This window comes from Stenella coeruleoalba, assembly GCF_951394435.1.
Source record: "Stenella coeruleoalba genome assembly, chromosome: 20".
Taxonomy (NCBI): Eukaryota; Metazoa; Chordata; class Mammalia; order Artiodactyla; family Delphinidae; genus Stenella; species Stenella coeruleoalba.
Window position 1 is genome coordinate 52,057,400 of NC_137166.1, and position 23,340 is coordinate 52,080,739.

Consider the following 23,340-nt stretch of genomic DNA (forward strand, 5'->3'; position numbering starts at 1 on the left):
GGCATCCATCACCTCCAAAAGTTTCCTTGTGTCCCTTTGTTTTGTGTGTGTTTGTGGGGGGTGGGTAGTAAGGACACTTAACAGATTTATCCTCTTAAATTTAAGTGCACAGTAGAGTGTCAGTAATTATGGGCACTTTGTTCTACAGAAGATCTCTAGAACTTAGTCTGCTTTATTCTGTAGATTACTTTTTTCATCTGACAGAGTATCTTGCAGGTTATACCCGGGCAAAAAGCCCTCTGTCCCTTTTATTTGGCCATGCCCTACGGCATGTGGGATCTTAGTTCCCCGATCAGGGATCGAACCCACGCCCACTGCATTGGAAGTGAGGAGTCAACCACTGGACCACCAGGCAAGTCCCCCTCTGTCCGTTTTCATGGCCGCATGGTATTCCCCCTTGGAATACCACAGTTTTCTCAAATCTGTCCCCTATTGTTGGCCATGTAGAATGTTTCTGACCTTTTGGGGTGCCCATTTTATTTTATTTATTTTTTAGTGGGGTGCCCATCTTAAACTGCAACAGAACTGCCCAGTTGCTCCCTCCAAAAAATGCCTGGCACACCAGTGATTGTACCAACTCGTATCTTGCCAGTTAACCAGTGTGGATCATACTGTACTGGAAGAGGCTGGGCAGGACACGGCCATCTCAAGGCACCTTGCCTCTGAAGGCGAGGAGACAGGCCTCTGGGCTTAGAGGTGGGCGAGGTCCGGGTTTTTCCAGTCTGGGAGTGTTTGGAACAGTACATGTTGCGGAGGTAGGTGGTGGCTGAGAGGCAGACGTGAGAGGTGTCCCAGTGACGAGGACGGGAGGGTCCCAGCCCCTAGTTGATGGCCCTGGGTGGGCCTTGGGCAGGAGCGACAGAAAGTTAAGGTGTTCACGCCTAATGCCCCTCATTTTTTCCACCAACTAGGGACCAAGGGCTTCTGCTGAGATTAAGGACGAACCTGGGGGACTTCCCTGGCAGTCCAGTGGTTAAGACTTTGCCTTCCAATGCAGGGAGTGCAGGTTTGATCCCTGGTCGGGGAGCTAAGATCCCACATGCCTCACAGCCAAAAAACCAAAACACAAAACAGAAGCAATATTGTAACAAATTCAGTAAAGACTTTTAAAATGGTCCACATCCAAAAAATCTTAAAAAAAAAAGAACAAACCTGGGCTTGTGATCTCTCTCTGCCTCTCCTCGGCCTGTGACCTCAGGCTCCTGCCTCACTGGTCCTTGGTTTCCCTGTCTGTAGAATGGGATAATAAGATTGTCACCCTCATGGCCTGGTGTGTAAGTCTTCGGTGAGCTCAGACATGAAGTGCTTAGCAGTGTCTAAGACATGTTTATTATTATTGCTTTTCCAAGAGTGATATATTTTTATTTATTTATTTTTAATTTTATTTTTTTGGCCTCACTGCGTGGCTTGCGGGATCTTAGTTCCCTGACCAGGGATAGAACCCACGCCCCCTGCAGTGGAAGTGCAGAGTCTTAACCACTGGACCGCCAGGGAAGTCCCTCCAAGAATGATATGTTTTTAAATTAAGTGATACAGGCTGGCACCAGCTCTGACAACCAGTCTGACCCACTCTGGTGTGTATGGCTGAGGATCAACCAAACTCTAGGAGGTAATCAAGGAACTTTATACAATGCCAGGCAGGAAGCAGGGGCCAGTTGACATTGGAGGTCAAAAATTTGCAGTTCATTTGTTTGGGAAATACTTACTGGAAGCCTGGTAGGGGTTAGGGCTGTGGCAGGGAAAAGGTGTGGTCCCTGCCTTCCTGTAGTTGGCAGGAAGAAATCAGGGAGCTCACCTTGCAGACCCTGTTCTCTCATATCTGTAAGTTGAGGCTCTCATAAGCCAACCTTGAAGGGTCCTTGTGGGAATTGAATGAGAACTCCCGGTTTCATGCTTAATGAAAAGTACATGCTATTATGGGTCATCCTTTGATAGGTACAACTAAAGGGAAGGGCACAGTAGGTAGAGGGGACAGTGTAAACGAAGGCCTGGAGACTACAGACTACAGAGCACATGTGGTGGGTAGACAAATAGGATTAAAGAGCCCTGTGTGTGTGTGTGTGTGGTCAGATCAGACTATGTTATGTTAACAAATCCTTAAATCTCACTGGTTTAACAGAGGGTTTACCTCCCTCCGGCACTGCCCCACCATGATAGCCTGGGTCAGGCTGTTCCCTCTGGCGGCTCTTCTCCAACAGTGACTCGGGGGTCCTGCTGCTTCCATTCAATAACCAAACCCTCCTTAGTCTCCAACACTGGAAAGAGCAATAGAGCAAGGGCACGGGGAGCGAACACTGGCTCTTACCGGCCTGGGACCGGAAGTGACGCTCGCTCATGACGTCATGATGCTCATGCATACGCTCCCACAGGTGAGAACTCAATCTTCCCCTCCTACTGCAGGGAAAGCTGGGACAGGTGGCTTCCTGGTGCGCCCCGGAAGGGGAAACGGGAGAGTAAACACATTACATAACCTCTCTAGAGGTGTGGAGGGTGTTCTAGGGGGTTGTACACTTAGACCCAGAGAGCTGTGTGCTGGGTTCTTGGAATATAGCTGTGAATACGCCAGACATGGTCTTTGTCCTTAAGAAGCTCCCAGTCAAATGTGGGAGACACAGATAATTACAAATCATGATGAGAAAGCTTAAGGAAGAATGTATAGAGCTTGAAGAGTATGTATCAGGCAGACCCTTAATTTTTAAGAACATTATTTTGTAATTGCAAAAACAAACAAAAGAGAAACTTCAAGATAGAGATCACCTTACTCCCACTTTGTAGTATAAAGTGTTATTTGTCCATGTTGTCTTCATGTCCTTGTCTGTGCCACATACATACCTATTTGTACTCCCAGCTTGCCCTTTCAGTAAAAGCAATCAGATTGGTTAAACAGGATTATTTGAAAAGGACATTTCTATGTCAGGATAGGCTGGGTTATGCTGCAATAACAAACAACCCCCAAACTGCAGTGGCTTGAAATAGAAAAGGTGGATATTCTCACTCTCGCTACACCGAGGATCAGCTTGGAGCCCATGCTGAGAGATCTTAAACATTGCCAAGTGGCATGGGAAAGGCATAGAGTGCTCTGGTCTGGCACCAGTAATTAAATGCTCCAGACTGAATTCACATGTGTCATTTTTGCCCATACCTCGTTAGCCAGAATTAATTACATGGCCCCACTCAAATGTAGTGGGGTCAGGAAGTGCAATCCTTTCAATTGCTGGGCCAGTGGGGAGTTAGAAGAATATGGCAGATAGCATTAATGAACGTCTAAACACTTTAAATGTTTTATTTTCATCAAGAACATTTTAGAAAGACATTCATCTCTTCCCTCTATGTAGAACCAAGACCTTTTTGTTGTTGTTGTTTTTTCGCTGCACTGGGTCTTCGTTGCTGTGTGTGGGCTTTCTCTAGTTGCGGCCAGTGGGGGCTACTCTTTGTTGCGGTGCGCGGGCTTCTCATTGCGGTGGCTTCTCTTGTTGCGGAGCACAGGCTCTAGGTGCGTGGGCTTCAGTAGTTGCAGCACGCAGGCTCAGTAGTTGCGGCACACGGGCCCTAGAGCGCGCGGGCTTTAGTAGTTGTGGCACATGGGCTTAGTTGCTCCATGGCATGTGGGATCTTCCCGGACCAGGGCTCGAACCCGTGTCCCCTGCATTGGCAGGCGGATTCTTAACCACTGTGCCACCAGGGAAGTACCCAAGACCTTTTCTTTAAGTATACGTCTCCCAGTTCTCATACAACGTCACATGCTTGTATAAACTGCACCCATAAACCACAAAGTCATTTATCATTTCCAGTTCTTTTTAAAAAGTGACCTGAGAGGGACTTCCCTGGTGGTGCAGTGGTTAAGAATCCACCTGCCCATGCAGGGGACAAGGGTTCGATCCCTGGTCCAGGAAGATCCTATATGCCGCGGAGCAACTAAGCCCGTGCACCACAACTACTGAGCCCGCGTGCCTAGAGCCCGAGCTCTGCAATAAGAGAAGCCACCACAATGAGAAGCCTGCGCAATGCAACGAAGAGTAGCCCCCGCTCGCCGCAGCTAGAGAAAGGCCATGCACTGCCACGAAGACCCAGCGCAGCCAAAAATAAATAAATTTATTTAAAATAAAAAGTGACTTGAGAACCTAAAGACACTTATCAAGCAAACTGCAGGCTGGACCTTCCTAGGTTTTTATGAGCTTTTCCGTTTAATCATTTACGGTTGCTTTGCTTGCATCTAATTTGGCAGCATTTTATTTTTTTTTTAAGTAGCTCACTTTTATTCTTTCTAATGCAGGCAACCTGCTTTGCATACAAACAACTCTCTTGCATTAATATTTCATTTATCTGATAGGGTTAAGTTATTAACTTAAACATGGCTGGCATAAACAGGTTTGGTAACAGCTACTCCTCAGGAAGTGTACAGCTTAACAGATGGGAGCAGAATTGCTTTGTCATAATAGTAGCCAGCTAGGCTGGGTAGGTTTTACAGATAAATGAACAGTGGCTTGCAAACTGGCAAATTGGGTAAGCTAGATGGTTTCAGAGAGCTGTACTGTAATATTACTAATAGAATTTCAGCCTGTGTTTTCATTTCACATTCTGACATGTTGCCATTTTGCTCATGCTGGAGTGTATCCTGGCACACCTTTCTCCATGCTTAGACAATCCTAGGAATTCATACCAACACATGTGTCCTGATGGGATCTGAGGGACGGGAAGGCATCAACTAGGTGGAGGACAGAAAGGGCACAGAAGAGATCAGCCTGAAGAGAGCAGTAGGGGTCCCACCATGCAGGGCTTTAGAGAAAGAGTTTGTATTTAATTTTAAGGGCATTGGGAAGCCATTGGAGTGTTTTGATTAGCGGAATGAGAGTCAAGGTGGCAAGAATTAGGAGGCTGTTACCTAGGCAAGAGATCACAATGGCTTGGACCGCTAAGAATGGTGAGAACTGAGGATTTAGGGAGATTAAGGAAGAGAAGGAGGCTTCTGCCCCTACAGTTCTTTCTCCTTCCGGCTGCCAGCGGTGGGGTGTCCTGACATTGTCAGGGCTCTGGAGGTAACTGTTGATATCAAACTTGCAGTCTGGGTCCAGTGAGCACTGGTTCCCTATTTGGCCACAATCCAGGCCAGATTTGGGGCTCAGGTTGGGGCACCATCAGCCCTGGGAAACCCTTGGGCAAGCAGCTTAGTGGGTCAGGCAAGCAAGGATGAGAAATATGACCTTGCCTGGGGCTTCTCCTCAAATTTCATGTGTCTGTCCTCTCATTTGCTAGTTGCCCCTCATAGATCTGACCTCTGAAGGGATGGAGTGTCCCAGTCTTTGTCCACACACACCTCCTCGTGATCTCTCATTCATTCTCATCAATTCCAACACTGAAGGCTCCCGAAATTATATCTCCAGACTCCCCTATCCAAATTGTTCAGTCAACATCTTAAATGTACCTCATAGAAACAAGTGATATTTCCATCTCCCCCCCCCCTCCCATAGTCATTTCCCTTTCACAAAATGACACTTCTGTACAAGCAAAAACCTTGGCATCTCTTCACCCCTCTCTTTCATTCACTCTCTGCACAAGTCCTTTCGGCTCCAGCTTGAAAATAAATTGTGAAAGTGACCACTTCTACTGCGGCCACCCTGCCTGCGATCCAGCCCACCTGTGCCTCTCACCTGGATTATTGCCATAGTCTCTTCTCTGCCCTCCTGCTCCACTATCCCCTATAATCTTATATTCAACACAGCCAGAGGGATCCTTAAAAAAAGATGTTAATATATCAACAATTATTTTTCAATAGGCAACATTTGTATATGGGAAGAATTCCAAATAGTCTAAAAGAATAAACTGAGTCTCCTTTCCACTCCTGTGACCCTTCCCCACTCCATCTGCTGCCTTCTCTCCTCAGAGGTGACTCTGGATCCCAGCTTCTTCTGTAGACTTGTAGTGACATTGTGTGCATAACTCTATGCATCCTGTGAATGATTTGTTTAAAATGTAAATGAGACTATGTCCCTTCGTTGGTAAAAAAACCTTTTGCTGGTTCCCCAGCAAAGTGAGACTAAAATCCAAATTCCATCCCAAGGCTATAGGACCCTGCTTGTGGCACCTGGCCACACTACACTTCCACAGCTCTCCTCCACTGTCACTCTGCTCCAGCCATACTGGCCCCCCTTGTTTTCCTTCCACTTTCAGGATTTGTGCCCTGGCTGTTCCCTCATCTTAGCACACTCTTCCAGCCTATGTGGAGTTGCAGGCTGCCTAAAGGTCACTTTCCTGACTTCTCACGGTCACCATCCCACCCTTCTGTGCATTTTCTCTATAACACTTATCACAAACTGCGATTATTTATTTTCTCCAGTGGACCTGGTCTGTTTGGTCACCACGGTATACTCGTTGCCCAGCACAGAACTGGAAATGGTACTAATAATGATTTTAAAAGGAGAAAAACTACAATTTAGGTCGTTACTGTGCCAGATACCGATCCTAATACTTTATTAACTCATATGATCCTCATAACCATCTTAGGGTTAGCTATTATCCACATTTAAGAAACAAGGAAATTGAAGCAGGAAATCTTACACAACTACTAGTAAGTGAACACGCAGTCCTTTAATCGCTGAGTGAATGAGCGAATCAATGAATGGCCCCGAGAGGCGAGTGGCAAGGAGATGCAGAGGGAGGCAGGCGGAGCCTAGGGCCCGGGGACCAATGGGCACGCAGCTGTGACCGGCGGCGTCTCCTGGGGTTTCTGGCTCCGCCCACGCCGCCCGGCGGCCGCTGGGAGTTGTGGTCCCCTGCCCACCTAGCCACGTCACTGTCTTCAAACCCTAAGTCCTCTCCTTAGGCCTTGTACGACCCGTATTCCCGAACTTCTAGGTAGGTTCCCTGGCCCCTAGGCCTATTATTCCTCCTTTTCCTTACATGTCTTGATGCTCCCGGCTCCACAGGTCTGGGTCTCGGGGCACGGTCTCCCCTGCCACCCCCCCCAGCCCACTTGGTATCACCCTCTACGTTCATCTCCTCCGGTCACCCTTCGGTCTGTGTTTCCAGCCGCGCCCCCCTGAAGTGGTTTCTCTCACGTCCTCTCAGTTCCTCCCCTCCGTGCTCGAGCGACCCATAGTATCTTCCAATTGCCGTATTCCCCGCCCCACACACCCTTTTCCCGGGGCTCCCCCAGCCCTATTTTGGTACACCCCGGCCACGCCCCCTTGCGGACGCTATTGGTACGCGCCGCACTCCCCTGCTCGCCGCAGTGGTTTGGCCACAGCGACCGTCTCCGGCGGTGCGTCCCCCACGCTTGGTACAGCCCAGCCTGTCTCCCCCTAAGCCGCGCGCCCGCGCCTCTCAGTCGGTGGAGCCCCCAGCTCGCTCGGCCTGCACCAGCCATGGTCCGTCCGCGCCGTGCCCCACACCGCTCCGGCGCTGGGGGCCCCCTCGGGGGTCGCGGCCGCCCCCTGCGGCACCTCACGGTGCGCGCCGCCCGCTCGCGCTCCTGGCCGGCCAGCCCCCGGGGCCCGCAGCCGCCGCGGATCCGGGCTCGCTCGGCCCCTCCCATGGTGAGCCCCCCGCCCTTTTTCCAGAGCTTTCCACAGCCCCGCCCCCGCCGGCCCCTTTCCCGGACTGGCGTCTTTGTCCGCGGCCTCCCCCCTCGGGGGTTTCTCCGGTGACCCGAAGGGTGGTCCCGCCTGGGGCCGGCTTCCCTGTGAACCCCCCTGGGTGGTACGCGCCGGGCTCTCCCCTTTGTTTCGCATTCGGGATGGGGTGGCGAGGGTGGGGTACGGGGGCGGGAAGGGCTCAAATTACTGCTGACTCCGCGACCCGATTTAAACGCGGGGTGGGGGGCGGGCGGACGGCCGGCGTGCGTTGTTGTTTTTCCAATTGGAAAGTTGCTCGCTTTCCGGGCAGGAAATCTGGAAATGGGGGAGGGGGCTGGGGGGACGGCGGCGAGAGGGCCCCGCGTCTCGCACTGGCGCGCCCAGGTGTTGCCCCCGGGGGCGTTCTCCCCGGGCCCGCACGCGTCTGTACGGCGCCCGTGGCGTGTGCGCCCAGGGTTTATTTGCACGCTCGCCCAGATGTTGGATGCCCTTACGGATGGCAGTAGGCCAAGTAAGTCCAGATCTTAAACATAAACATCCAGCTTTGCAGGTACGCGAAGTTACACATGCTTCCCGAGACCTAAAAGATGCACATACTTGTCAAAACTCTTAAGGTTTTTCTGGAGCTGTAAATCTACATATCCCGACGTTTCACGCACAGCCAAGCCGTGATACGCTTGCCCAGATGCGCGTTTTACCCTAACCTGGCGCTCAAGCTTCCTTCTTAAATATCCTGCCCCAACATTGTGCGTATCGGGGAGCTGTGGCAGCTCCACACTAGCCTTAAACAGGTTTTCTCGGATCTTATATTCAGGTACCCGGACTCGGAACACCTCCCTAAACTTAAACATCATCCTTCACTCCATTGCCTTCTCCGTTCCTTAGCGTTCATGTCTGCTTGTTCAGAAGCGCCTCCTGGGTCCTTAAACGTACATCTTAAAGCTTTCATTCTTCTTCCAGGTACTAAATAGGCTTCCTATGCAGTGAGCACCAGAACAGGTGTGGGAGGCATTTTACACACACCTGCCCAGATGTGAGATTTCCTTTAGGATTGCACGTAGGTCTAGCCCTTAAACGTGGTCCTCCACCTTGACACGCATCCTGCTTTCGGGGAGACCTGAGCTTAAGCATCGCTGGTTTTTACACCCCGGTTAAAACGTAGTCAGACTGGCCTCCAGACACAAGCAGAGTTTAAACAGGTGTCCCTGGTGCACACATTAACTGGGCCCTAAAGTGAGTTCACCTGGATCCCAAAGTCTCCTCCAGGTGTGTGATTTAACTGGTTTTCTCAGACGTTATGGGCTCTGGCTGTGGTAACCTACACGCCCAGGGCTACAACAGTCTTTCTCCGTCTCGGACGCTCCGACCGTGTTCTTACACCAGGATGCTCTCTGCTCTTCTTCCTGATCTCTCACGGTTGCCTGAATCCCAGAGTCTCCTGCCCAGGGGGAGAGTGTGCTTGCTCAGGTTTTTATTTTGCTTTTTAAGCCCCTACAAAATACAGTTTTTCCTGCCTGTTGTTATTCTGGGGCAGAAGACACCTGTGTGCTTTATAGGAAATTTGGAAAATACTGATTAGTAATGAAATGAAAAGTAACAACCATTTTTTTTCTGCTGCCTGGAGGCACCTATTAGGAGGGTTTTCACCGGTTTCCTGCTGTCAGGCTGTTTCAAAGCCTTCCCTTGTTTGCTTTGAGATGTTTTGGGTTTAAAAAAAAGATAACTGGAGAGTGCCTTGTGAGTAAATTGTGTAGCTTTCCTTGGCTTTATTGCTGGGACTTCTGGTGTTTTGCAGATGCTCTCAAGACGTTGTGTTTGAGAGACCCTTCCAGGTGTTGTCAGGCTCTCTGTTGTAAATGTGTCCCCACCTCCCTGGAGAGTTCTGGTTCCTTCCCGCCTCCCCGTGGTCAGCCTGATGTGGCTGCAGCCTGGGCTGCGCTAGGGGAGGCGGGCAACTGGCTGGGGAGGTTGGCGGGAGCCAGAGAGGAGAGTCTGGATTTTCTCTCTCCTTTTTTGATTTTTTTAAAAAATTAATTAAATTACTTATTTATTTTTACGGCTGCACCGGATCTTAGTCACAGCACGCGGGGTATTTTGTTGCGGCACGCGGGCTTCTCTAGCTGTGCACGGGCTCCAGAGCGCATGGGCTCTGTAGTTTGAGGCACGCGTGCGCAGCAGTTGTGGCACGCAGGTTTAGTTGCCCCGCAGCATGTGGGATCTTAGTTCGCCGACCAGGGATCGAACCCGCGTCCCCTGCATTGGAAGGCAGATTCTTTACCACGGGACCACCAGGGGAGTCCCTGGATTTTCTCTTGAGGGCCTGGGGGAGCTTTGGAAGGGTTTTGAGCTTGGATGGGATGGGGCAAACCAGTGTGCCAGACAGACAGACACAGCCCAGGCTGGCTTGTGTGTCGTGGGGGGAGCTTCAGGGAGGCTCTGGACCCCCAGAGAGCTGCTTCTGAGTTATCTCAATAGAGGAATCAAAAATTGATCAGCACTGGGAGGATGAGTGGGGAGCATCTCCTGAGGAACGTGGTGGGGGGGGATGGCCCGCTAGGATGAGAGCACAGCTGGAGCAAAGGCTGGAAGGGGAAGCAACTGGTAGCTTTCAGGGACCCTGCATGGGCCAGTGTTGAGGTGACAAGTAGCCTTGGGGCGGGGAAGCGTCCTGGGGTGGCAGCAGGAAAAGGACACGGGGGGTCAGCCACTCAGGGTCTCAACCCTGGGAGAAAGGGGTTGGAGATGGCCCTGGGGGTTTCGCAGCTGGGGATCGGGGTCTCAATGTTGGGATGTCCCTTCTGGGGTATGTGGGGGACAGCTCCCCTAGCGGGCCCCTCAGCCTCAGTTTCCCTACCCCCTCTGCCACAGCAAGGTGCTCGGGTCTTCGGGGCCCTGGGTCCCATCGGGCCCTCCTCGCCTGGGCTCGCCCTCGGGGGCCTGGCCGTGGGTGAACACCGGCTCAGCAACAAGCTGCTGGCCTGGAGCGGCGTCCTCGAGTGGCAGGAGGTGAGCGTCCACGTCAGGTCCTCTTGTGAGTCTGCGGGGGGCTGGGGGCTGGCCCCGGGGTCCCTTCTGCCCCTGCAGGTGGGGGCAGGCCTGGGCACCCGGGCTGTGTCCAGTGACCCCTCCGCTCCCACCACAGAAGCGCAGGCCCTACTCGGACTCCACGGCGAAGCTGAAGCGGGCCCTCCCCTGCCAGGCCTACGTGAACCAGGGCGAGAACCTGTGAGTGGTGGGCAGGGGGCGGGCGGGCGGGTGGCAGGGCCGCTCCCCTGACCCTCTTCTTCCCGCAGGGAGACCGACCAGTGGCCGCAGAAGCTGATCATGCAGCTGATCCCGCAGCAGCTGCTGGTGAGGCCCCACCCTCTGCTGCCCGCCCTGGCCCCAGAGCACCCGCCTGGCCCTGACCCAGCTGTCCCCTGTCGCCCCCAGACCACCCTGGGCCCCCTGTTCCGCAACTCCCAGCTGGCGCAGTTCCACTTCACCAACAGAGACTGCGACTCTCTCAAGGGCCTCTGCCGCGTCATGGGCAACGGCTTTGTGAGTGGGGCGGGGGTGCTGGGGGCAGATGGGCGGGGACAGGGCGAGAAGGGCCCCTTGGAAGCACCGTGGTGACCAAGTACGGCGGGAGGCAGAGCTCTGCTGGGACAACCCCAAGGCAGGTGGCAGGGTCCGGGTGACCTCTCCTGGGGGCATCCCTGTCCCTGGAGAGCAGAGGAGCCCAGCCAGCCTCCCGGACAAGCTGGAGCCACCCCCGGGCGCGGGAGCGAAGGGAGAGGCCTGGGCCAGCCCTCCTGGGACCCAGGAGCTTGTTGGGGCCATTGCACATGGCAGGGACTTGGCATTTCGGGGTGGCCTGGAGGAAAGAGGGAGCCAGCAGTGGAGATGGTCTGCTGGGACTCAGTTTCCTCATCTGCGGTCCTGGGGCCACTGGGAGGAGTGAGTAAAGCACTTGAGGCGGTGACTTGAGGGCGTTGTGAGTGCTCAGGAGGTGCAAGCTGGAGAGATTGTTAAATTGGGGATTCAGACACAGGACATGGTAGGCGTGGTCCCTGCAAGCCACTCAGGTCTGGGCCCAGGCTTCAGCCGCTGCCCCCACCCCCCAGGGCTCCGGCTGTGGGACGGCAGGTACTGGGAAAGGGTTGGGTTGAGGTGGGAGTAGGTCGTTGGCCTGGAGGACTCAGCTCTGGGGTCCTCTCCCTTTCCTGGTCCCCTTTGGGACAGACCACCCTCCAGCTCCTGGCTGCTGCCTCCGGGGGGGCGCTGTGTGCTGCCCTTCAGTGCCTGGGCGATCCCCTTTTCTTCTGGGTTGTGACTGGTGTGGGGTCTCTTGCCTGCCCGGTCACCCCTTCATTCAGCACCGTTTGCTTGGAGCCTGGGGCTCGCAGGCTGCAGGGAAGGTGGACCTCAGCATGCGCCCTCCATGGCCTGTCCGGTTATGCTCCGGGAGGGCCGACCGCACGTGGGTCCAGGAAGGCCAGGGGTGGGGTCCCTGAGCCAGCGGACCCCGGGGCTGAGAACGCGCATGCCCCACTGTCTAGACACCCCAGGTGGGGACGTCTGTGAGGCTCAGGCTCTCCCGCAGTCCCACCAAGGAGGCAGTAGCATCTTGTGTAATGAGCGTTTATGTGGCGCTTACTCTGTGCGCCGTTGTTGTGCTGTTTTACACGTGGGGAAACTGAGGTCCAGGGGTGACCTGCCTTAGGTCACACAGCTAGGAGGTAGCAGAGCCAGGGTTACTCCCAGGCAGTCTGGTCCTGCGTTTGTGCTCTTAACCCCCGGGCCTGGTGGCCTCTGTCAGCGGGGCCCAGCAGCAAACTCCGCAGGACAGGGATGACCTCGGGGCACGTGGGCGGCAGGTGGAGCCCTCTCAGGACCCTCACCCGGCACATGACCCCAGAGTCACGGTGGGGGGGGACACCAGGGTGCACGTTCACAGGCTCCCAGAACGACATGTTCTGGCTACACACCAGTCATTTAGGGTCCTGGTGTTAACCTTGAGGATTTCTGTCCCGTGATGATCGTTCCCTCCCCACCCCCACCCACAGGCGGGCTGCATGCTCTTCCCCCACATCTCCCCCTGCGAGGTGCGCGTGCTCATGCTCCTGTACTCGTCCAAGAAGAAGATCTTCATGGGCCTCATCCCCTACGACCAGAGCGGCTTCGTCAATGCCATCCGGCAGGTCATCACCACCCGCAAACAGGTGTGCCCTTGGGCCCGGCCGCCACACGTGTCTGAGGCTTTGAAGGGTGAGGGGGTCGAGGGGTCTGACAGGGTGGTTCCCGGCAGGAGGGGTGCCCATGGGGAGCAGGGAGGCGGATGGGCAGGCGGGCACACTCGTGGCAGGAGGGTACACTCGTGGCAGGAGGGTGACCTCAAATCCTGGCTCACACCTTACCAGCTCTTCAGTGACCCCTTCACCCAAAAGTGTCCCAGTTTGTGTGGCAAGTTATACAGCCGCCCAGTTCTTAGAGGCAGACCCTGTGAGCCATGTCCCCCAGGCTGATGGCGGGGGCTTGGCCCAGGGCATGGGGTGTGCTGTGAGGGGCAGGGCCCGCTCTGGGGAATCCTCTGGGCCTGTGGGCAGACTAGAGGCCGGGCCGGGCCAGGCTGGGCCCTGGGGGCAGCAGGTAGATAAGCTTGGGACTGACGGACTGGGGGCGTGGAGGGGTCTGGGCAGCGTTCTTTGGGGAACTCCTGGGGCACCAGCCCACCTGTCTCCTCCCCAGGCAGTGGGACCTGGTGGCGTCGCGGGCCCTGTCCAGATGGTCAACAACAAGTTCCTGGCATGGAGTGGAGTCATGGAGTGGCAGGAGGTGAGCCCTGGGCGGGCCTGGGTGACCTCAGGACCAGGGCATCCTCCCACTCCTGACGGCTCCCCTCTTCTTACCCCCCAAAAGCCCAGGCCTGAGCCTAACAGTCGGTCTAAGAGGTGGCTGCCGTCGCACATCTACGTGAACCAAGGGGAGATCCTGTGAGTGTCGGGCAGGGGGTGGCGGCGGCGTCTCGGTGAGACCTGGCCTCCTGACCCTCGTCCCCGCATCCCTGCAGGAGGACCGAGCAGTGGCCGCGGAAGCTGTACATGCAGCTCATCCCGCAGCAGCTGCTGGTGAGTGGGGGAGGGGCACTCGGCTTGCCGCGACCCTGGGGCCCTGGGGGAGGCTGCCTGTCCAGCAAGTGGCGGTAGGCGGGGCGGGGCCTGCCGACGTGTGGCCATGAGGGGCTGCGGGGCCCTGGCGCCTGGCCCAGCCACCTCGGGGCCTCCCTGCAGACCACCCTGGTGCCGCTCTTCCGGAACTCCCGCCTGGTGCAGTTCCACTTCACCAAGGACCTGGAGACGCTGAAGAGCCTGTGCCGGATCATGGACAACGGCTTTGTGAGTGGGCTGGTGGGGCCCAGGGCCGGGCTGATGGTGGGACAGACAGAGCCAGAGCCGCTTGGTGTTTAAAAACTGAAATGAGATTAAGAGCGGACGATTCCCCAAAACTGGCCGGGTGTGATGGTAGCCGTGGGGAAGGCGTGTTGGCTCTGTGCCTGGACATTGGCTCCCCTGGGGCTCTGGGCCATCCTGACCCCATTTTACAGATGGGGAAACTGAGGCTCGGAGGCTGTGCTGGCAAGTGCTGGGCGGGAACTTGGACCAAGTCTGGTTTGGGCCCCCGGGGCTGTCCCCCCCTGCTCTGTCTGGGTTTACTCAGCTGAGGCTGACATCACCCCATGCGTCGACTCTGCTCCCAGGTTCTTACCTGCCGCCTTCCTCTTGCTCCTTTCCCCTGGGACAGGGTGGAAAACCTGAGGCTCCCAAGGCCCTCACCAGGCAGGGTATCTGCCTGCCTCCAGCCGGAGCGAGCTCTGAAAGCCCCTGGTGCTCACCTGCTGGTGGGCCTTGGCCAGTTCTCCCCTCTCTGCGGGCCTCGGTCTCTCCATCTGTGAAGTGAGGAGCTTGGCCCTCGTGCTTCTGAAGCCGCAGCTGTCTGTGTCCGCTTTGTGGGTGTTTGCTGTACCAGGTCATAGCTGTCCTCGAATTAGCGTAATGTTTCTAAGTCAGCCGAAGTCATCATGGCTGTGCCACTGTGCATTTGAGGGGCTGGTTATTTAAGAGTTTAAAAGCAGGATTCCCTCAGGGAAACTAAGGCCTCGAGGACATGGCCGGTGCTCCCTCGGCGCACTCGGGCTTCCCTCGGCTGTTGGCTCGGGGGTGCTGTGAGGGGCTTCCTCCTCGATGCCTGTCAGCACTGGCCCCTGCAGTGGCACACAGGCCCGAGGGCAGGCATAACCCCTTCTGGCTCTGGGGGCCTGCGAGTCCCCGAGCTCTCAGCCTGGGTTTGCTCACCTGTAAGATGGGGACGGTGACCCCTGGGCCCTGGAGAGAGGATCCTGTGAAAGGCGTCAGGGAGCGATTGGTGCCTGTCGGCACTGCGGTCGCTGTGACGCTGAGCCATGTCCCAAGCCGCGGTGACGGCGGCATCGCAGTGGATCAGTGCCGCCCAGCTTCCCCGCCCTCAGCTGGCCCGGGGGTCGCAGAGTGGACGGAGCCCTGGTGCCCGGCCTCCTGGGGCCAGATTGGCCCCTGGTGTTTCTCCCCCGCCGCGGCCTTCCTGCGTGGTCGCGGTCACGGCCGTGGCTGGTCCCGTGGGCACCCTGGGTACTGGCTGGCCGGCGTGGGGGCCACAGTCTCGCTGGAGCTCGTCGGGCAGCCTCCTGGGCTCAGCTGTAGAGCCCACTCACTGGTCCTTGCGCAGGCACCTCTGGTGTCCTGTGGGAGTGTTGACAGGGCTGAGGACGGCAGCTGGGAAGGCCCAGCGTGCTCCGTGGTGCCCGTCTGCCAGGGCGCTGACCCGTGCGGTTTGCGCCCGTGTCTCAATGGGGAGGAGCGTCTGCGCTGAGGGCCCGCCCGTGACACTGTGCTCCACACCGCCAGGCCGGCTGCGTGCACTTTTCCTACAAGGCCTCGTGCGAGATCCGCGTGCTCATGCTCCTGTACTCCTCTGAGAAGAAGATCTTCATTGGCCTCATCCCCCACGACCAGAGCAACTTCGTCAACGGCATCCGGCGCGTCATCGCCAATCAGCAGCAGGTCCTGCAGCGGAACCTGGAGCAGGAGCAGCAGCAGCGTGGGGTGAGCGAGCGCCGCTGCCGGGGCCTCGGTCCCCTCCCCCCCACCCCACCCCGCGCTGACTCCTCCCTGGCTTCCTCTCGCACAGATGGGGGGGTAGGGGCCACCCCGCCGGGCTGGGCCTCTCCAGGAGCCACGGACGAGGCCCCGCCGAGACTGGTGAGTGGAAGCTGGGCCAAGGACAGGATGGACCCTGGGAACTGCCTGGGGTTCGGGAAGTAGTGTGACCCTAGCCTTGAGAAGACCAGAGCAGAGAGAGAGGCACGCACATCACCCATGGTCCCAGGCCTCCTGGGAAACTCCAGCCCCGCTCCCCACCAGGCGGCGACAGGAGCAGGAGTTTCCAGTCAGGGGCAGGGAGGGCAGGGAGAGGCTCTTCTTGTGCCCGGGGCCCTGGAGCCTCACCTGTCCAGTCCCTCCCACTATGCCCCCTGCCCCCAGGTCAGATGCTTCTGAGCAGAGGCCTGTGGGGACTGCAACTGCCCAGTGAGATGGAGGACAGCGTCCTGAGATATCTCCAAGGACAGTCCCCACCCTTGTACGTTTCCCCAATAAAACCTTTTAAAAGCCCTTTGGCCACTGTGCTCTGTCCAGGCACCCTGGCTCGGGAGAGGCCAGGCCCCTCCCAACAGCAGCTGTCCTCAGACCCGAGTGCCGTCCCCGGGGGCTGATGGCTGGGCCCACCCCCGAGTGTTGACACGGCTGAGGCCTGGGAGTGTGCATTTCTACCATTCTCAGGAGAGGGGTCACCTCTGAGATCACTGTCACCTGAGCCAGGAGGGGAAGCTGCAGTTCACGGAGCTGCCAGGTCTGCAAGGTGCTTGCTGGGCCGTGTCTTCCAGAGTCTTTCCACAGCTGGCCGGCTGCTCCTGGGGTCCATCCCCCGACTCCCGGCGTTGCCAGGCTGCCCTCCTTGTCCTGCGGGTTCCACAAGCCTCACTTAGCTGGAAGCAAACACAAGGCAATGCCAGGCCGGTTCCAGTCCTCTGGCACTGGTGGCACGCGGCAGGCCTGGCCGGGCTCTCAGGCGCCCCTCGCTGCTGCAGGTCCAGGCCATAGCCCTGGGGTTCAAGTCCAGCATGCAGAGCACCTCGTTTCTCACGGAATCGGAGCTCCAGCTCTTGGCCCCGGGTCAGTCTTGCTAAAACTCCGGGCTTGCTCTGCAGCTGGCAGCTGCGTGCAGCGAACTCCACTCGGGCCCTGCCAGCCAGGATGCCCTGGCGCCCATCTGGAGCGCCAGCAGCCGCAGGCTGGAGAAGCCGAAACCCCCGTCCGCGAGATGCAGTTGTCCCCAAGGTGGGCTGAGGGTTTAGTTTGAGGCAAAGTTGCCAGCAGTGCCTTCCTGGGAGACCAGGCCGGTGGGTCTGTGCTCCCAGCCCGGCTGGGAGCAAAATGCTGGTCAAACATGAAGAAAAACAGCATTTATTGTGGGGTGGGGAGCAGGTGGGGGTGGGCGTTGGCTCAGCCCTCTGAGAACTGGCGGTACAGCCGCTCGAGCTGCGGCGCCACGTGGATCCGGAACGGGATCTCCAGGATGGCGGAGAAGCCTTCGGCCAGCGTGGGGGCCTCGAGCTGCTTCCTGGCGGCAGAGGGTGGTGGGTGGAGGTGAGGCCCAACGTACAGGCTCAACCTGGCGTCCCTCCCCGCCCGCGGCGCCTACCTGTAGCCGTAAATGACGATGTCGGTCACGGGGATGTGAGAGGAGTCCGTCATGTCCCGGAACTGCGGGGGGCGGAGGTCAGGCTGGGGCGAGGGGGTGGGGGGCGGGCGGGATGTTGTGGGGGGCTGGGGAGGCGGAGGCCGGCTCACCCGGTTGTTGTGGCGTGCCTGCTCCAGGGTGGTGCTGAAGAGGAAGCAGCGGCAGGGGACGCCTGCGTCTCGGGCACACTTGATGTACCTGTGGGGGCCGGGGAAGTGGGGGGCTGGCAAAGGGCCCGGGGCCCACCCTACAGAGGCCGCCCCTGGGACCCCGGTACCTGGCTCGGCTCTGGATGTCCGGGTTCGTGTTGTCAATCACGACCCGTTTCCTTTGCTTCAGGGCCGCCTCGCACGTGGTCACGCAGCGCTGCCATGAGCCCAGAGTGTCCTGGGGGACCCAGAAAGAGGTCACGGATGGGGGCCAGGAGACCCAGGGGGACAGAGAACCAGAGAGGAAGACCCAGAGACAGAGGGGTTAGGGATCCAGGGTAGCGGGGAAAGGCAGGGAGAGGGGGGCAGGGACCTGGAGAGAGGACCTGGGGGCAGGGGGCAGAGCCAGAAAGAGAAGGACAGATGCGAGGGGAGCAGAGACCTAGAGGACAGCTCTCGGGGGTGGGGGCGGAGGGGCTGCGGATGTCCTACCCTGTTCACGTGGACGTATCCGGCCGACACGAGATGCTCCTGGAGGAAGGTGGACTTCCCAGCTGTGAAGGGCGCAGCATTAGTGGGGGCCTGAGAAGTCGGAGCAGAGCTGGGGCTTTTGAGGGGCAGGAGTCTCACCCCCAGGAAATCCCACGGCGACAACCACCTCGGGGTCTGAGCTTAAGAGGGAGCTGGACTCGGGGAGGCAGAGAGGCCCAGAGCAGGAGACGGTCCTCTGGGAGGGGCAGACATGATGAGCGAGACGCCCTCCCCATCCCTGCATGTCCCCCACTCTGCCCCCAGCCCGCCCCACGGGCCTCACCGGGTCAAAGGCTGGGAGCTCGAAGCGGGCCATGGGCCATTTCAGAAAGAACTCCTCTGGCGTGGCGAAAGGCAGGCCCAGGTTGAGGGCAAACTGGGGGCAAGGGCACACATCAGACTGGGTAGTGGCTGGGCTGGGGGGTGGGGTGGGCAGGGACAGGGTAGAGCGAGCCTCACCAGGCGGTCAGCGCAAGAGAAGTCTTTCTTCTTGCGCCCAGGGGCCCAGTTGGCTGGGCGTCCAGCTGCATCTGGAACACATGGAGGATACAAACCCGTCTCCACCAGGAACCTTGGGGACAGGGGTCCCCAGCCTACCTGCATCAGCCCTGCGGACCCACACATTTCCCCACCCCCAGGCCCTTACCTCCCACAAAGACGCTGTCCCCGATGGAGATGGGCACGCCCTCGTTGGCCTGGGGAGGGACAGGTGATAGACAACTGGCAGTAAAGAACCTATTCACACATCTGTCCCCCCAGGGCACTAACGGGGCCTGCCGGATGCTCAGCTTGGTCTGTGCCCCACAGGAGGCCTATCTCTAACCTCTTATGCTCCACACCCAATCCATCAGTGAATCCTGTCGGCCCCGCCCTCCGGCCACTTCTCACCCCCTTTGCCGGCACCACCAACTCGATCCTGGCCAGCAGCACGTCTCTAGAATATTCGGTCACTCCTTCCGGGTCTCCCGGCTTCCACTTTCGCCCGTCTGTTCCCCAAACGGCCGCCAGAGGGCGCAAGTTCCCACTTACCGCGGCTCCGGACGCTCTCCTCCCAATCCTCCCGGTGGCCACCTCACTGTGGCCCACGAAGCCTGAGAGCCTGACCCCTGCTCTCTGACCTCATACCCCTCACTTTCCCCCTCACCCGCTCAGGTACAGCCACACGGGCCTCCTCACTGCCCATGAGCACACCAGGCTCGGTCCCACCTCAGGACCCTTGCACTTGGCGTTACTCCTACCTGGACCACTCTTCCCTCAGATACACACATGGCTCCCTCCCTCAGCAGCTTTGTATCTTTACTCAAGGGCACCTCAGAGAGGATTTCGCTGAGCTCCGTAGATAAAGCAACACCCTGCCTTATCCGCACTCTGCTATTCCACATATCTGTCAATGCACCTTCCCTGATCTGGCAGCAGGCAGGTTTGTCTTGTTCACTAATATTTTCAGCTCAAGAAGCTGCTGAACTTCAGAACAAACGCACACCCAAACGAATGAATGGATCCATGAGCGACTTCTCTCTCCACCACTGTTTTTGACAGTTTGTGAGCACCGGCCTCACGTATCAACACTAGGACACGACAGCAAAGGAACTGAGAAGGCCAGGCTAGGGTAGGGGATGAGAGGAAGGTCATGCACCAGAGACCCAGAGTGGGGAGGCAGGGCAGAGAGCAAGGGGCCGCAGAGGGAGGAGAGCCACTGGGAGTCCGAAGCTCACCTGCCCCTGCAGGTGGTCCCACATGCCGATCACCGGCTTCCGGTACAAGCCTGCGTGCGTGGCCACCAAGACCTGTGGGTGGGGCAGAGGTTAGACACCATCCTTGGCTCCTCCTCCAGCACCCAGAGTCCTTCAAGGGCACATGGGTCCCAAGGATGCTACCCAGAACCTCACCAATCCAAGGAGAGCGCCCGGTGCCCTGGAACTTGCCACTTACAATGGGTTTGTCAGCATAACCCCACCTGGGGCCCACACCCCACTCACCCAGGGTCTCTGTTCCCCCCACCTCTCCAACTGGCTCACCATGTCATACCTTCTCCCTGGGTCTCTGTTCCCTCCTCTGTCCCATCTCACTGTCTCTGTTCCCCTCTCTCTGGGTCCCTGTGCCTGGCCCCCTCACCTACCAGGTTCCCCCCCCACCGCCCCCATCTCAGAGTCTCTGTCCCTCCACATAGCCCTTCAGCCTCCCTTACAGCCATACCTGAAAGGGGACCCCCAGCTTCTCCACCACAGCCTCCACCTTGGCCTTGAACAACTCCGCTGGCAGCTTCCCGCGTCCAATGCCCATCTGGTTGGTGAAGATCACCAGCTGGGAAGCGGACAGGTGTCAGCCGGCGCCCTCCTCATCAGGCCCGGACCTGCCCTGTGAACCCGCCACCACGCGCGCACGCGCACACACACCTTGTAACCCTCGGCAGCCAGTTCCCGGAGCTTCTGTGGAATCTCTCGGTACAAGATCCTAGGGCGGGCGTGGAAGAGCAACGTGACGTGGGGCCCGGAGTGCACCTCACCCACCCCTTCCTCTTGTCTCTTATCACCTCCAGTCACTGGGGCCAGTGGGAAAGACCTTCCCAGAACGTGTGGTGATGAGGGTCCCATCCAGATCAAAACTGGCCACCTGGCGTTACCCAGAAAAGAGGAAGAACGGCACTGTTACACCTCTGATCCCCCTCACTCACAGGCTGGTTCACATCGACCCTGCAAGCTGGGGACTATTACCACCCACCCCTTACAGATGGAGAAACTGAGTCACAGCGGGCCTACACATCTTAGGTAAGGACAAGGCACAGCAAAGATGTATCTCGGACACTGAGTTCAGACAGTGAAATCTTCACTCTACTATCTCCTATTCCTCCGGAGCCCCTCAGTATTCCAATCTTTAAAATGGGTTTCATATCCGACCCAGCCTCTTCCCCTGGCCTTTTTCACCTCGGACGGCAAGAGTCAGGAAAATCCAAACAGGAGCTAAGTTTTGTTTGGGTGTTAACTGCATATAAGGGGCTGTGCTCCCTCAGCGCTCAGCTTGGGCCTCACCTTGCCCCGGGGCTTCACACCAGGTGCCGTGAACACTAGCAGCTTCTGGAAGCTCTCCCAGCCAGGGGATGACTTCCTTATCCGCTTTTTCTGCTGTTCATCCTCCTCCTCCTCCTCCTCCTCCGGGGCCACAGGAGGGGTGCCTGGTGGAGTGTCTGGCTGGGATTCTGGCGTGTGAGCCTCTTCCCAGCGCAGGGTCAGCGGGTGGAGGCCATTGACCAAATACAGCGTGTCCCCCACCCCCAGAGAACCCTCCAACCCTGTTCTCAGCTCCTGAGTCCCGGCAGTTGAGGGGTTAACTCCCAGCTGTAGAGAGAGAGGGAGGACTGGAACTGGCTCCACCCCCAGCGGCAACCTCCTCCAATCAAATAACCCGGAAAAAGACTCGCCTTTCTCCACCAGCCAATCAGACCCCTAAGTCCCGCCTCCTCACCCTGTACCACCAATCAGGGCTCTGGGAAGGTTATAAGCATCCAGTCTTACCCAATTTAAATGGGTATGGATGTTTACCCCACTGAAACAGGCACACCTGTTCCCCTCCCAGAATCAGATTTTCCCAGTTGGGCCTGTTCCCCGCTGGGTAGCGATTCTCCACACCCCCCACCCCCACTCCACCCCCAGGCCCCTTGCTAACGAACTGGTACCTGTTTCACTGCCACCGTCCGAGTCTCAGGGTCAGCGACCAGCTCCACTGAGGATTGAGGGGGTGGAGTCAGGATTTGAATCCTTGTGTGACTGCTTCCCTCCTTACTGGGGAGCATGGCCAGCTTCAAATCACAGTATGGGGCTACAGCACCCATCCGGCAGGAGGAATCAGTTTATTTCTAAGTAGAATTGGCTCACTCCTTGACATGCAGTACCCAGATAAAGGCCTTAACGACTGCCTGTGTCACTGGTCCTCGCCTAGGGGCAGGGCAGGTATTTTTCCGTATAGAATTGGCTTCTCCTTGACAACGCAGACCTTGGCAAGATGCAGGTTCTGGGCTTGGCCCTCTACCACCCATCTCTGCTTAGCAATATGCACTTTTCTCCGTAGGATCGGCTCTCTCCTTGACAAGGGTCGTGGCCTGATTCAAGCCTTCCCGGTGGCCTGTGAGTATCCTCTGCCCAGTGACAAAGTGTCTCGGGATTGACTCCATCCGCTCCCGCCCAAGGTGTCTGGCTAGTTCCAGGTCAAGCACAACCTTTTTCTTCCTGTGCTCCCCACATGCCACCTACCAACTTCAGGACTGGTTGCACCACGCAATTCCTGGACTACCTTTCCCATTGACTGTGTTCCCGCTCCTGAAGCGGACCACACCCCCTCCAGCTCAGGCTCCTCCCTGCCCACCTTGGTTTCTGGAGCACTTCCGGTCGGTAACCTGCGTCAAGGGTCCTCGGCCCAGCACCAGGGCTTGCCCACCCAAGGGCAGGAAGATGGGAGGCGCTCCCCCAGGGGGGCTCTCCAGCCACAGGCGGCCCTGGGCCTCCACCCTGGCCATCCTGGGAGCCGGCCTAAAGGAAAGTAGGTAAATAGGTTTGAGTGGCAGCCCTCAGTTGCTAAAGGAAGTCCCGCCTCCTCTCGCTCGCTACACCAGAAATTCCCTTCATCAGCTAAAGGCTCCGGAAATCCCACCCACTCGTTGGCCTGGGGCTCGCGCCGTTTCCCAGGCGATAACGCCCCACTCCTTCCCTCCGGGACCCCGGACTCCAACTTCCCACGGCAAAGGCCGAGAAACTCTCGCGCACTCGCTTCGGCCGCACGCTCACCCTTGCCCGCCGCTTGGCTCACTCGCCGGTTCCGACCAGGGAGGGCCTGCCGGAGGCGCTCTGCTCGCAACTCGGCCGGCTGCTGCCTCTGTTTCTCCGCGGACGGAAATGGCTCGTCCTATCAAAGTGGGCGGGGCATTTGGCTCCGCCTGCCGTAAGCCCCGCCCTTTCCCAGATACAGTGCTCCTAAGGTCCCTCCGCTGGTCTGACCTTCGTCTCTCCTGATGCAGTATGAGACGCAGGCCAGTAGGGGGGGTAGATTCCCTGTTCACACATTTTTTCCTCTTTCCACGTTGAACTCTAATTTTCATTCCCTTTGCCGGAGACAGTTATAGCGGGAGGAGATTCTCGTTACGATTATTGTCAGTCGAAGAAACCCCGCCCCGACAGCAACCCTACCCTGGATGCTGCAGTTTTCTCATCTACAGTGTGGGGATAATCGTTTCCACTTTGTGGGGTTACTAGGAAGATTAAATGAGGTAGTACATGTAAATA

General features: G+C 57.5%; 2 protein-coding genes across 6 annotated transcripts; one reads left to right on the plus strand and one right to left on the minus strand.

Moving 5' to 3' along the window:
* Positions 1-7,089: 7,089 nt before the first annotated feature.
* Positions 7,090-16,258, plus strand: PTOV1 (PTOV1 extended AT-hook containing adaptor protein). 4 transcript variants are annotated; one of them, XM_079907998.1, is made up of 13 exons: positions 7,090-7,532; positions 10,440-10,577; positions 10,714-10,796; positions 10,865-10,922; positions 11,004-11,111; positions 12,620-12,775; positions 13,302-13,388; positions 13,473-13,546; positions 13,624-13,681; positions 13,844-13,948; positions 15,494-15,691; positions 15,777-15,847; positions 16,130-16,258. In XM_079907998.1, exons 1-12 carry the CDS (start codon positions 7,362-7,364, stop codon positions 15,786-15,788), a joined length of 1,248 nt encoding a protein of 415 aa, XP_079764124.1. In that variant the 5' UTR covers positions 7,090-7,361; the 3' UTR covers positions 15,789-15,847; positions 16,130-16,258. The 4 variants fall into 4 exon arrangements, with proteins under 4 accessions (XP_079764124.1, XP_079764123.1, XP_079764122.1 ...); XM_079907999.1 differs by lacking the exon at positions 7,090-7,532 and adding an exon at positions 7,623-7,695; XM_079907997.1 differs by having other exon boundaries at positions 13,302-13,546.
* On the minus strand, positions 15,530-22,955 carry PNKP (polynucleotide kinase 3'-phosphatase). Of its 2 annotated transcripts, none has more exons than XR_013825327.1 (17): positions 22,846-22,955; positions 22,427-22,590; positions 21,741-21,787; positions 21,097-21,402; positions 20,601-20,680; positions 20,464-20,521; positions 20,264-20,371; positions 19,783-19,854; positions 18,714-18,762; positions 18,527-18,597; positions 18,351-18,443; positions 18,167-18,263; positions 18,029-18,090; positions 17,498-17,774; positions 17,349-17,410; positions 16,457-17,267; positions 15,530-15,664 (listed from the first exon to the last, which is right to left on the minus strand). XR_013825327.1 is itself a non-coding variant. In XM_079907995.1 (17 exons), the coding sequence occupies exons 2-17, from the start codon at positions 22,575-22,577 to the stop codon at positions 17,150-17,152; spliced, it is 1,572 nt and encodes a 523-aa protein (XP_079764121.1). In that variant the 5' UTR covers positions 22,578-22,590; positions 22,846-22,955; the 3' UTR covers positions 17,095-17,149. The 2 variants fall into 2 exon arrangements, 1 of the variants encoding a protein (XP_079764121.1); XM_079907995.1 differs by lacking the exon at positions 15,530-15,664 and having other exon boundaries at positions 17,095-17,267; positions 17,498-17,585; positions 17,665-17,774.
* Positions 22,956-23,340: the final 385 nt, after the last annotated feature.